This window comes from Caretta caretta, chromosome 7, assembly GCF_965140235.1.
Source record: "Caretta caretta isolate rCarCar2 chromosome 7, rCarCar1.hap1, whole genome shotgun sequence".
NCBI lineage: Eukaryota > Metazoa > Chordata > Testudines > Cheloniidae > Caretta > Caretta caretta.
In genome coordinates this window covers 38,297,200-38,310,351 of record NC_134212.1, presented here as the reverse complement: position 1 = coordinate 38,310,351, position 13,152 = coordinate 38,297,200, and the positions used below count along the sequence as shown (strand labels likewise).

Below are 13,152 nucleotides of genomic sequence, written 5' to 3'. Positions count from 1 at the left end.
TCAACCTGATGATTTATTCCTTTCCCTAATTCTCTCTCCCACAAAATCAGACCTCTCTCCATGTGTTAATTACTCATGTGAAGGTGGAGGCTTTACACAGCAGCTCATTTAATAAGCCACTGAAGGAGTCAGGACTATCCATCCAGCATCCTGCAAACACCTGGGTAGGTCCAAAGGTGACACCTGGAGTTCTGTGGGTGGGCTGTGGGAAAACCTTGGTCCTTTCTGAAGACATCAAAAAGTAAACACGGAGGGAGGACCGAAGCGCTGAGAGTAAATAAAGGTGATGTTTTTCTGGAGATTCAGGTTTATGTAGAATATCCAACCTGCTAGCAAACTTGCAAGAGATGGTCCTCCGCCCATATTGAGAGCCTGCAGGATCCGCATGACTCTCACAGGCTTAGTGTCTTATCTTGCAGCCTTCTTTTAATTTTTCTTTTGTTATTGTTTCTAAATGTAGATTCTTCCATAGCTATATTTGTCTAGAGGAGAGGCATTCAACCCTGCTGAGCTGGAGAGCCATTCCCCTGGAACGAAGTAGCAATGAGCCACAAAGCAGTCTCAGCACAAAGCCCCAACTTTACCTTTCAGTATCTGTTGTGTAATGTTGCATTATCGTGACTCAAATGTACCATGTACTGCTGCGATGTCATGATTTGAACATTAGCAATCAGCAGTAAATTATAGGTCATTGAACCATGATTGCTGCCTGTGTAGCTCCATTTGACACTACATTACTGTGGATAAAATCCTGCCTGACCCTATTAAAATCAATGGCAAAATTCCCATTGACTTCAGTTGAGTACAGTTTCATCCACAGTCCCCTGTCTCCCTCTCTAATCACTTCCTGGCAACTGGGCAGCATGAGACTATTCTACTCTGTCTTCTCAGCTTTTGCAAGGGAGGCAAAATCCCTGTTCCTTTTTATGGCTGCCTGGTGCAGAATCCTGGCTGTTATGAACTATTAGCTTAGCACTCCCATCCTTCCTCCTACCCCATGTGCAACTTCAAGTGAGAGGAGCTTAAAAAATAGCTACATATTTGATGTGAAAGGTGAACAGGAGCTCTCCAGGAAGAAAGTTACTGATCTAGAGCAGTGAATTTCAAGCAGTCCAAACCCCAAGGATCTTTTGAGAATAGGGAGGACCTTCCCTGACATGAGTGTTGATGCATTTGGTAGCAAGGTCCAAAACTTTGTCATTTTTCCAATTTTTGAAAAGTGAAACATGAGAAATGAACAAGTGTCCTTTGTTTGGGGGATTAATTCATTATAGATAGAGAGTAAGAATCACACCTTTTCAAATCATAGTATATCTTTTCACCTGCTAGACACTGTACATTTTGTTAGGGTACTGGAGATGGCCAAGAACAAAAGTGGTCAGTATTGACCTTCATGTGACTCATTTGTGCTCTTTTAATTATTTTGCTAGCCTATAAAAGCCTATTTTTGCCTGTACATCTGCAACTGGAAGTTACAAAAATCGAGAATAAAATATCCCATTGCTCAGTCTCAATAATTGGTTGAGGTTTCAGTTAATTTGCTTGTACCTCGCATATAATGCCCTGCAGAAAGACCAACATCTTCCCAAGTTCCACTGCTGCCTGCTGTCTTAAAGCATAGATTGAATTCAGATCCTGAAGTTGAAATGAAAACTTGGAAAGGTATTAATGTGTATTTATTTGTGAGTGCATAAAATATTGTTTGACAGATGATGGGATTGTTCTCAAATGCATCTTGCAATATGTTAGTTGTTTCTTGTCCTCTTACCTATTTGGATCCTATACAGCAATAGTTAGTGATTGAGCAAGGAGGTTATTATTTTGCCTTTTGTTAAACTTTTGATTGCAAAAGGCTTGAGTGAGTTTGTGGAGTGTTGACAAATTTTCTGTGTCATTAATATTATTTTGAAGTCAACTCTTCTTTGTCTCTGAATTGGATTGTCGTGTATTGTCGTGTATATTTCAAATGTGCTACCGTGACTGAGGAAAGTTTGATGTAAATTTATTTGTTTGTTTGTTTTTCCCTCTGGAGGAAGTTTTGGAAAGTCTGTGGCTCAGAAAAAATATGCTAGGTAGCTTTTATTGGAATTTCTGTGGAGAGATGTAAGATGATCCAGTGAGGGGAGTTTTCTCAGTAGATGAGCTGAAGCCATATCGGGGTAATAATGTTTATTTAAACATTATTAATATCCAGCTTGGTTTGAGATTGCTTTGACCTCTGTAGATAATTTCTGATTTTTAAAGAAGGTCTTTTTCTTCTCTTCCTGTACATCCTGGTCCCGTTTCTCCCCCAGGCATAAACTAGAACATGTTTTCTACAATTTAAAACTGTATATCTTGGGATAAGAGGGTATTCCAAAGCTCTGAGAATAGGAGATTTTGAACTCAGCAGGGTTGATGTACTGTTATGCTTCTATTTCTTTTGCTGCTTTCATACTCTAGTGATCATTTGTTCCTGGCTCTCTTGTACTGTTTTTCCAAAGGCAATAAAAGGTAAGTAAACAAAGATAGCATTCTCCGATGCAAGCTTGGGAGCTGCTTTAATGGAAAGCTTTTTGGAACAGGGACATTTCACTAAAAAAAAGTGATTGAAACCTTACAAAATGGTGCTTTTTGAACTCATCAGAGCTTGGATCACATGTTTGCAGCTTTCCTTTCAGGAATTAGTTTTCTTTTTTCACTAGATTTCTGCCTCCTTACATTCTCCCATGAAAAAAGTGCCCTGTTCAGGCTTATTTGTAGGACACATTGATAGCAATTAATCAGAATTATTTTAAGAACAGGAAGACAGTATTTAGCTATTCATAACTAAATAATTTCAGTAATAACCTTTGATTTTTTTCATTTTTTTTCACTTGCACAGCCTCCCTTCTCTTACGCTTTTCCAACTGTGAATATGCGTCAGATGAGTTACATTCAAATCAAGACCAAATGATATAGCAAGCTGCATTTCATCCTTGACCTTCAATGTAACACACACACAACAGAAGTTTTAGGAACTGGAAAGCGGACATTCTCTTTTAAAAATAGTTTGTTGGTTCTGATACATGAATGCTAATACAGTGAAAATCTTAATATGAAAATACACTTTGAAAGCTTTACTGTAGGTGATTTTTTTCCCCTACCATCCTTGTCAATACTGAATCTCAGTAAAATAAGTACTCGTGTACCTTTTGATGCTCTGCCTCCCCACTTTATTGTTGTTAGAAAGACAGATTCTCTGTTCTCCACAATGGAAAATCTAGTCAGATTTAAGTTCAAACAGAAATCAGACTCAACAGACATTAGTTTTGAAACACCTTATATTGGATAGTTTATGGCAGATCAATTGTAAAATGTTTCATAGACTGAATATAGAAAACTGATATTTCATATAGTAAAATTCACACTTAAGAGTTTTGATTGAAATATAAATCATATATAAATATTTAAGAAAAAAGGTACACTATATGATGAAAGAAGGCAATGTGTGTTACGTTCATTGAGTTTAAGGCCTGCTTACTTTATAATTTTAAAATATAAACAGAAGTGCAGTAAACAAGTTACAAAGCAGAAAATATCCATTTACTACATAGTGCTGTTCAAAATACACCATTACAATCAAATGAATTTGAAAACAAATACCCAATGTACATGTACTGTAGACTAAATTAGCCATGTGTTTGATAGAAAATGTGTCTGATCATAAAGCTATTGCAGCTTCATTTGGGAATTGTTTTGGTATGATAGAAGGCAATAAGTTTAGCTAACTACATATACCTATAGAGTATATTCAAATATATGCACTGCACTAGCAGTTAATCACACTACCAAAAATTTTATCTACAGTTCATTTTTGTTTTTGGAAAAAGCGTAGCTTTCACAGCATATAATTTTTATAAATAATCATAATAAAAAATGTATGGATAAAATTAGTTTTTGCAAACTGCATTTTTAGAGCAGAATACTGGCTGGGTTTTATGTTTATCAGAAGAAATTAATGGTATTTTATTACATAAAACAGCAAAGTTGGTCTCATATAAAATAAAGGGTGAAATGTTGATTAAGTAGTATTGGTGACCTACTCTTCCAAGAAATAATGCTTTCTGTCCCCAGAGGCTTTATTGACTACTGTGTTCTGTTGGAACTGAAACGATACACTTTTCTTGAATTATTACAGCCCATTAATATTTAATTTTATATAGATTAAGGACAGAATGTTCTCTGTACTGCAATAACTACACAACACTACTTTCTATTTTATTGTAAAGCAACAAATATAAGCAAATTCAGGTGCAAGGCAGAATCTCTGATCTTATCCCACCTTTTGCTTCTAAGAAAGTGCAGTGTCAATGGTACTGGCATGTAGGATCATTCATTTTTTGGATGTAAATCTCAGGTGCCGTGTGCTGTGCTAAATTAAGTTTTTCAGCCTTAGTGCTAAATAGTCTTCTGTTTATGTGACTAAATAAGATGTTTGAGATTCTAACATAGGTATTTTTGTTTGGGGTTGGGTTGTTTTATTTATTTTTATGGTTTCATTTTTTTTACAGTCATCCCAAAAAGAGATGATTATTTTCATGCAAGTACCAGTATATGAGAACTAACAAGACAGATACCCCCCCAACTTGACGTGTTGCATAAATATGTAAATACTTAGCCAGAAAATATTTAAATATATTATTTGTTATGCTATTACAGTAGCATTTTCAAACTTGTTATTGTCTATTGTGTAAACATGGATTTACACAATTGTAAAAACATATATTAATGCTGTAGGGGCATCAACAGAGACAATAAACTACAGAGTGTCATGAAAACACCTAGTTATACAAGTATGCATTGTTTGCCCAATGTAATAGACATGTGCACCTTCCATTGAGCTGAATGGAACTACTGATGAGCATAAACTTAAGCATGTGCATACATTTTTATAGGATTGCGGTCTTAGAGCTGCTTGGCAAACTAAGTGTAGACACTACTCAGAAAGTAGGATTCTTAACCCCATAAACTATAACAATTCCAAAGACCATTTACTCCATTACTGTATCATGATTTTTCATTCAGTACATTCCAAAGTATTGAATCTATTCATATAAAATAATAAATGGCTCTATTCAAACCTGAACTATTTTTGATGTTCAAAGTCATTAATCTAACTATTGTTCTCAGCTCTCATATGGCAGCTCCCTTTGCATTAATTCTACATGGTGAAATTCAAAAACACAATGAGGAGCAGAGTATTTTTGAGGTGGTTCTGACCTGGCCATATTTAGGAGATATTGGAAATGTCAGAACAGAGTCTTTATCTCATGAGGATTCCTACTCAGTTTCTCAAACCCAGAGGTTCAGATAGATATGGATAATTATTCTCAACTTTGGTGCCAAACTTTTGAAGTTTGCCATCCCTTATTAATTTGCCTCTTTAAAGTTAAAAATGTATGGAAATTAATGCATGCTCAGTATTGTGTTTTCAAATCTTAAAATCTTGCCTTTTTTTCCCCTAACCTCCAAAAAGATAACACTTTTCTGGTACATTTTTGTAAGCTGCAAAATTCATTATCACAAAGTGCAAATGACTACCCAAAAAATGGTAAATTTTGTATTGAAATCTGAAGAATTAAAAATCGTCAAATTTTTTGGGATTTCTTAAAGTCACTCTCATGCTAAAAATGGGGCTTATAACAGTAGTGAAATATGAGAATAATGTGGTGTCACATGTACAGAGGCTTTTCCAGGTGCCATTGCTACACTGACAATGTTCATGCTTTACTTTTCCTGTAAATCTAACTAGTCTAAGGGTGCATATTGTCATTTTTTTTCTGTTGGTGTAATACCTAAACATTAGAACGCTTCTCTTTACAGATGTGCCAATCCATTGGATCAATGAATTGGATAGGCGTTTGTGATTATCAAAGATATATATTTAATCTAATTACAAACAAATGTTATAATACACGGGTAAGAAATAGGACATTTAAGTAACATACAAAAAAGAAAAGAACATAGAAGTTTTTAATCACAAAAATGTTTAACTTGTTTCAACAAATATGAAGAAAACATGAATCTTTGACTCTTTTTTACAGCACATTGTTATAATACTTTACATATACACTGTACAATATTTTTTTTATCAGAAGGCTTCCTTACAGAAAAAAAAAAGTTGTATATAACATTCTTCACGTATCAGAAAAACTGTTTTGGACTGAAACACAGGGTTTTCTTAATCTGCTAGGTAACTGGAGTAGGGGGCAAAAATCTGATCATTCTTTTGTTCGTCTACATTCATATTGGTAAAAAGGAAAGTTGTTATGCCTCTGAGAACACAGAGGACCATTCTCAACTAAAGCCCCTGTACACAAAGCAGAACTTTATAAGCTACCTCCAAGAGATTTGTTCCTCTTCTTGCCTGGGTGCCAATTCCACAGACTCTGTACTTTACATGTACAGCACAATTTGTTTTTGTTTCTAAGCAACAGATACATAAGATGTTGGCGGTTCAAAGCTGTGAGCATGCAACATTTGATGGAATTAGGCTCCCAGGCTTTTTAGGAAGTGATCAATTTAAGGTTCGCTGATGTCAGTAAACTCTTTCTCTGGGGGAGGGCCACCTCGGTACCAGCTGCAAGTGCCATCACTTCGCTTGATACAGGCATAATGCTTGGCCTGGTGCCCATATAGCTTCCTTTCTATCAGCCAGTCTGTCCAGAGACACTCGTTTGGTGTAGTGATTGAGCAGGGCACCATGTAGCAGGTAGTAATCTAAATGTGAAATATGAAGTTAGTTCAGTGTACTCATCAAAATTCCCATTAAAGTGACATTTCTCATTTGCTTCACACTTTTTCAGCATATGAAAGTTTACTCACAATGTCTGTACTGATTTTGAAATAAGTAATTATGTGGAAATCAAATAATTTATAAAATGTATTCTGCATAAGACAGTATTTTTGCAGTTCCCACCAAGAAAAAAATTTCTGTTTCCTCTAAGGATTGAGCCTTGAACATATTTGACAGTCACTGTTACTGCTGATTTCTATACTTACTTTGCAGCCACAGCCCATTTGGTACCTCTGGTTAAGACTCTTCTTTTGAGACAAGGATAGATCATCCCATGGTTCAATGTAATTGCATAAATGGATGAGAACTTTACCATCATTTAATATTTGGCCTATTTGGGGGGAAATAACAAAAATAAGGTGTGTGAACCAGAGTGTACTGTAAACCCTAGTCTACATTCGAAACTCTAAAGTTTGAAGCTAATAGCTCCAAATAAGTCAGATTTCACGTGTTTTCAGTAACTGTTGTTTAAATTGCAAGTACAACAGCTCAGCTTAACTATTGTGCTGTTACATGCAGATTGAAAAATGTTAATATTTCTTAAAAGATGCTGATGGTCTGCCAACAAGAGATATGAAAACAGTACTATGTGAGACTAGAATTCAAAATTATTTTACAAACATCTGGCAGTAATTAAGGACCCTATCCTGCAAACACATTTGGCATGTGAGTAATCCAATTGAACTCAGTGGGACCACTCACGTGTGGAATTGTTTACAGGATTAGGGTTTAATTTAGTAATAGGACAAAATAATGGGCTGAGACCTGCTAGAGAAAGGCCAGCCTTTGTAACAGAAATTGCTATTTACATAATGATATTGACCTCCTTTGTTAAAGCACTGTGAGATCTACTGCTGAAAGATGAAAGGTACTATATATAGAGCCTTGCACGGATACAAAACTTGTATCCCCATCCGATCCACAATCTGCAAAAATGGTCCATGGGTGTCTACATCTGCGAATATAAAGTGGATATCAGATTTGCAGGGCTCTAGATATATAAAACCAAGGTGATATTATCAGTATGTTACTCTGTAGATTTTCATGTTAGTATCACTATGTCCATAAATTACTAATTACAGCATTAATTCTATATTTGGTACAAAATCAACTAGATAAATAATTAAACATTCTTTTTGTTATAAGGATTTTATATGTTAAGATTTGTTTGTATTTTACCTGTGAGGAGATATTGCTTCTTGTTGTTAGCTTCTAGTTTCACTCCACAGAGAGATGAATCAAAAGGAGTATAGACATACTGAACATCTTTCACTTTTTCAAACCCCTTAAACATCTGAAATTTTTCCAAAAAAAAATAAAAAGAATGTGTTATTGCACCAAGAATTTTATTTGGAAACAAAAATATGACTTGAATAAGCCAAAACTTTAGAGTAGATGAACAATATTTGAACCTCAGCAGCTCCCATAGGCAGTGACTGAAACAATGGCTTGATGTCTCTCTTTGAAATAGGGATGAGCTCAAGCTGTGAAGTCTGAAGCTATATCAGAACTTCAAAACCTTACCTACCATTAAGGGTGTTCAAATCTGAGGTTTGGCACAATCTATAATTTAAAATGAAATGTACTCCATTGTTCTGAGATAAAAGGCAAGGGAATTTTGTCTGCATTTTATATAATTACAGATTTTAAAAGGTCCACTCTTCAGGAGGGTTTTCATAGACCATTCAGATTTTTAAAATGTAAAAGACTCTTTACTGGCATCTTACATTTAAGGAGCAATGGAAGAATTCAGCCACACTGCAGATACCAAGCCATTTTAAAAAGCACATTACAGTGTTGACTCTCCAGAGACGCAAGTTGATCTAATTGTATTCATTTGGACAAATGTTGTCTTTGTTACAATAATGGGGTGTCCTGTAAGGAACATCGTGCAGTTAGCTTGAGAATCCCAGATTCTAATTTCTGTCCTTAGTAAAAGCTGTTAAAAACTGCAAAGGAGACTGTTGATACTCTTCTAGTAAAATGTTAGTGAACATGCTTCTCTATGTATGTCTTCACACAAGATAGATCCACTGGTGGTGCAGTGAAAGAACCTGTGCGGAATAAAGTATACTTTTGCACACAACTCCCTTATCTTCAGTGGATGCTGCTTGGACATATTCAGGGCCAGAACTTGGGCTGCTGTGATTTTGGTCTAAGAATAATTGGAGTTTTGCCTTCATAAGGAGTATGGGAACAGGTCCTTAGAGTTTACAGCCTGCAGCACTCAACTGAAATGGGAAGTTTTAGAAACAAAGCCCAGGCAATACTAGATATGCAGCATGCTGTCCAAATAGTACTTCCATACTCAGTTCTGAAATACATTTTTAACATAACGTTTGCAAAACAAGTCTAATTATACCCAAGCATGAGAGGTGCTAATCAATTTCAGAATGCCTGTTATCACCTACAATATGATATAACTGAAACTCCATCAGAGAGGAGGCCCCTTTTGTTTACATCATGCTGTGTGTTGACAGGTTCACAGCTTCCAAGTATAGTTGGCATTACTGGGGAAAAAAACTGTCATACTCAAATTCTTCTCAAGGGATTTAAATACTGTATGGGACTTGCAAATATATTGTAAATGTGTTGGTTTTCTAAAGCCTCTTGATTAAAGAATGAGAAAAAAGCCAAGAATTGACTGTTGCCATTGGATCTCTGATGTAAAACATCAGATGCCAATCTGAAATACTTTGTACAAGAAATAGACACCCAGGATAAAAAAGTGTTCTATCCTTAATGCAAAGAGCCACCAGTGCAAACAAAATAAGAACAAAATTATTAAATCACAACTTGGGTGTCATTCATTTATATTTATGTTAAACAAAATTAAGTCAAATTAGCTAAGCCTGCAAATCTTGTTCTGATATACACGATCCTCTCTGCAAGGTGGCCATAGGAAGGAGCAGAACCATGTGCATGTTGCAAAGACACTGCTTCTAATGATAACATTGAGCCTGAAATTCAGAATGTTTAGTCCTTACAGCTCATGTTGAAGTCAATGGAAGCTGTAAGGGCTCAGCACCTCTGAAAATTAGGCCACTGATTCTAAAAGTAATACAACCATTGCATTGATTGGAGTGTATTCTCTGTATGTCTACACAGCAAAAACAAAAAGATCCCTGAGGCAATAAAGTCTGAGAGCCCAGGTCACCTGACTTGGGCTCGAGCTGAAGGGCTAAAAATATCACTGTAGACGTTTGGGCTCTGGTTGAGCCTGGGCTCCAAGACCCTCCCCCCTTGCCGAGTTTCAGAGGCATGGCTACAGTCCAAGGTTGAACTTTTGTCTCCGCAGCGTGAGCCTGAGTCAGTTGACCTAGGCTCTGAGACTCATTGCCATAGGATTTTTTTTTATTTGCTGTGTTGACATACCCTTATGACATGAGGTGCTTCCCTTCAGTGCTGAGCTAGCTTGAGTCCTGTCCATGCAAAAAAAACCCTAACTCTAGTGTGGTGGTGCTTTTAATTCAAGATGGCTGGTCCATTATGGGGTATAGCGTACAGCAGAGGTGGGCAAACTATGGCCCGCAGTACTGTCCTCCCCGCCCCTGAGCTCCTGGCCGGGGAGGCTAGCCCCCGGCCCCTCCCCTGCCGTTTCACTTTTTTGCTTGCGCCCCCCACACCTCCTGGGCTTTCCAATAAGCTTGTCCTGCCGCTCTGAACGGCATGGTAAGGGGGCAGTGGGAGGGGAGGTTGGATAAGGGGCGGGAGGTCCCGAGAGGGGCAGGGGGTGGTTGGATGGGGTGGAGATTCGGGGAAGGGCAGTCAGGAGACGGGGGGGGGAGTCCCAGGAGGGGGGAGCAGGGAGCGGGGGGATACGGAGGGGCAGTTAGGGATGGGGGTCCTGGGAGGGGCAGTCTGGGACAGGGAGCAGGGGGGGTTGGATAGGGGGTGGGGTCACAGTGGGGCGGTTAGGGGTGGGGAGTCCCGGGAGGGGGCAGTCGGGACAAGGAGTGGGGGGGTTGGATGGGTCGGGGGTTCTGAGGGGGGGCAGTCAGGGGGGGGGGCAGATAGTGGGCAGGGGCAGGCTGTTTGTGGAGGCACAGCCTTCCCTACCCTGCCCTCCACACCATTTCGTAACCCCAATGTAGCCCTCTGGCCAAAAAGTTTGTCCACCCCTGGCCTACAGCCTGAGTTAGCACAACTCGTCAGATACTAACATAATCAAACTATGCTGCTAATCCAATAATTTTTGCAACTCCAGCGTTATTTCATCGTGTGGCAGCTTTCATTTGAGTTAAGCTAACTCAAACACAGATAATTCAACTTAACTCGGCAGTGAAGACATTGCCACAGGGACTTATCTGGAGATCTAGCCAATGATTTTTTCAAAATGATTTGGATTATGTTAACGAAGTGGTTCAGATCTATCCCAGTAAATAACTTCCACTATAAGTGGTGCACTAGGGATTTTTAAAACATAAGAAAATGTGCCATGCCACACTATGCTGTGGACCAGTTAGATCTCTGGTTTCAGTTGGATCACTTCTAGATAGGAGACATCCAAGGAAGTCCTAAGGACTACAGACAGTGGTACTGGTGATTCAACAGGTGGAAGTCTTCTCTCTGTAGGCACGGACCAACCTGATATTAGAGAACACTGTCTTCAGGCAGATGTTGTCTCGCTGAGATATATAACTGAGACCATGGCCATTTGTAGTCATTTAAAGATCTCATGGTACTTTTCTTAAGAGTATGAGTGCTAACCTCCATGTCCTGATTACATTCCGTTGCTGTAATTACATTCTGTCTTCTATATTCTCCAGGCATTTTCAGTTGTATGAGGCTTTGTTCTTCCTTTCCTGAGCTGTTATGCAGGGTTGCTGTTCTTTGTTTAAACATTTGCTGTATTTTTCACTAAATGTGGCTGCATTTCTCTACCAGTATATCTACCAGTTTTTCACTTGTGCCCTAAATTCAGCCCTGGAATAGAACTGCATTCATGAGTACTAAAAATTAATTTTCTCTGTATATCAGTTTAGGTTTGTAAAGTGTTGTGGTTTCTTGTGGGATGGTATTGTTTATATGGGCCTCATTGTACCACTCTTATACTTATCAGTGTCCAGATACACAAGCAGGCCCTTTAAAGGTAGTAGAACTACTTACATTATGTACCTTGCTATGCAAGAGTGGGTGGCAAAATCAAGACTTATTATTATTTATATTATGAAAGCAAATATTATCTACTAATACATCACTTTCTACCCTTTAGTGTTAGTGCAATGCTCTAAATATTTTTCTAGTTCAAGAAAAGAATAGCAACTGGAAAAATTACTATCTTACCTAAATTTAAACACCTACCAGTAAATATAAAATAAGAGTACAAAGCATCAGTACTTCTTTGTACTGTGTAATGTAAACTGCTTGTGAGACTAGTAGTAAAACTGTGTTGCTGTTAGTTACAAAACATTTTTAATTGTGCTAATAGTTAATGCCCTAAATTGTGAACATTTTGACACTATTTCTTTAAATCTTCTAGACTTAGTCTTCTCTGCAATGGGAGGGAGCAATGCTTTCAACATAAAAATTAACACAACTAAAAACGGTTACTCACCTTCTCGTAACTGTTCTTTGAGATGTGTTGCTCATATTCATTCCAATTAAGTGTGTGAGCACCGCATGCACAGTTGTCAGAAAGTTTTCCCTTAGCAGCTCCCATCGGGTCAGCTGTGGAGCCCCCTGGAGTGGCGCCGTAATGGCGCTCAATATATGCCCCTGCCAACCCAGCCCCTTCTCGGTTCCTTCTTGCCAGCTACTCTGACAGAGGGGTAGAAGGATGGGTATTGGAATGGATAGGAGCAGCACATCTCGAAGAACAAGTTACGAGTTGGTGAGTAACTATTTCTTCTTCTTCGAGTGCTTGCTCATATCAATTCCAATTAGGTGACTCCCAAGCCTTATCTAGGAGGTGGGGTCAGAGTTATGGAATCACCGCTCTGCCAAAAGCTGCGTCATCTCTGGCATGCTGGATGATGGTGTAATGAGAGGTGAAGGTATGTACCAAGGATCAAGTTGCTGCCCTGCAGACTTCTTGGATCAGGATCTGGGCCAGGAATGCCGCTGATGAGGCCTGTTCCCTTGTGGAGTGTGCCATAAGTGCTGGGGCTGATATCTTGGCCAGCTTGTAGCACGTTTGGATGCAGGATGTGATCCAGGAAGAAATTCTTTGAGATGAGACCAGGAGTCCTTTCATCTGATCTCCTACTGCTACAAACAACTGGTTTGACTTCCTGAACGGCTTAGTGTGCTCTATGTGGAAGGCCAGTGCCTGCCTAACATCCAGATAGTGCATCCTCTGCTCGCAGCTACTGGCATGAGGCTTAGGATAAAAA

General features: G+C 38.5%; 2 protein-coding genes across 5 annotated transcripts in view; one reads left to right on the top strand and one right to left on the bottom strand.

Annotated features, from left to right (window-relative positions):
- The window catches only part of SYN2 (synapsin II), a 418,695-nt gene that overhangs the window by 256,704 nt on the left and 148,839 nt on the right, over nucleotides 1-13,152 (top strand). The window lies entirely within an intron of this gene.
- TIMP4 (TIMP metallopeptidase inhibitor 4) overlaps nucleotides 3,285-13,152 on the bottom strand; it is a 59,745-nt gene continuing 49,877 nt past the window's right edge. The window contains exons 3-5 of the mRNA XM_048857167.2: nucleotides 7,997-8,111; nucleotides 7,024-7,148; nucleotides 3,285-6,741 (exon numbers count right to left, since the gene is read on the bottom strand). Of these exons, the coding sequence (XP_048713124.1) occupies nucleotides 6,544-6,741; nucleotides 7,024-7,148; nucleotides 7,997-8,111 (438 nt within the window). The 3' untranslated portion in view covers nucleotides 3,285-6,543. The remainder of the gene's footprint in view (nucleotides 6,742-7,023; nucleotides 7,149-7,996; nucleotides 8,112-13,152) is intronic.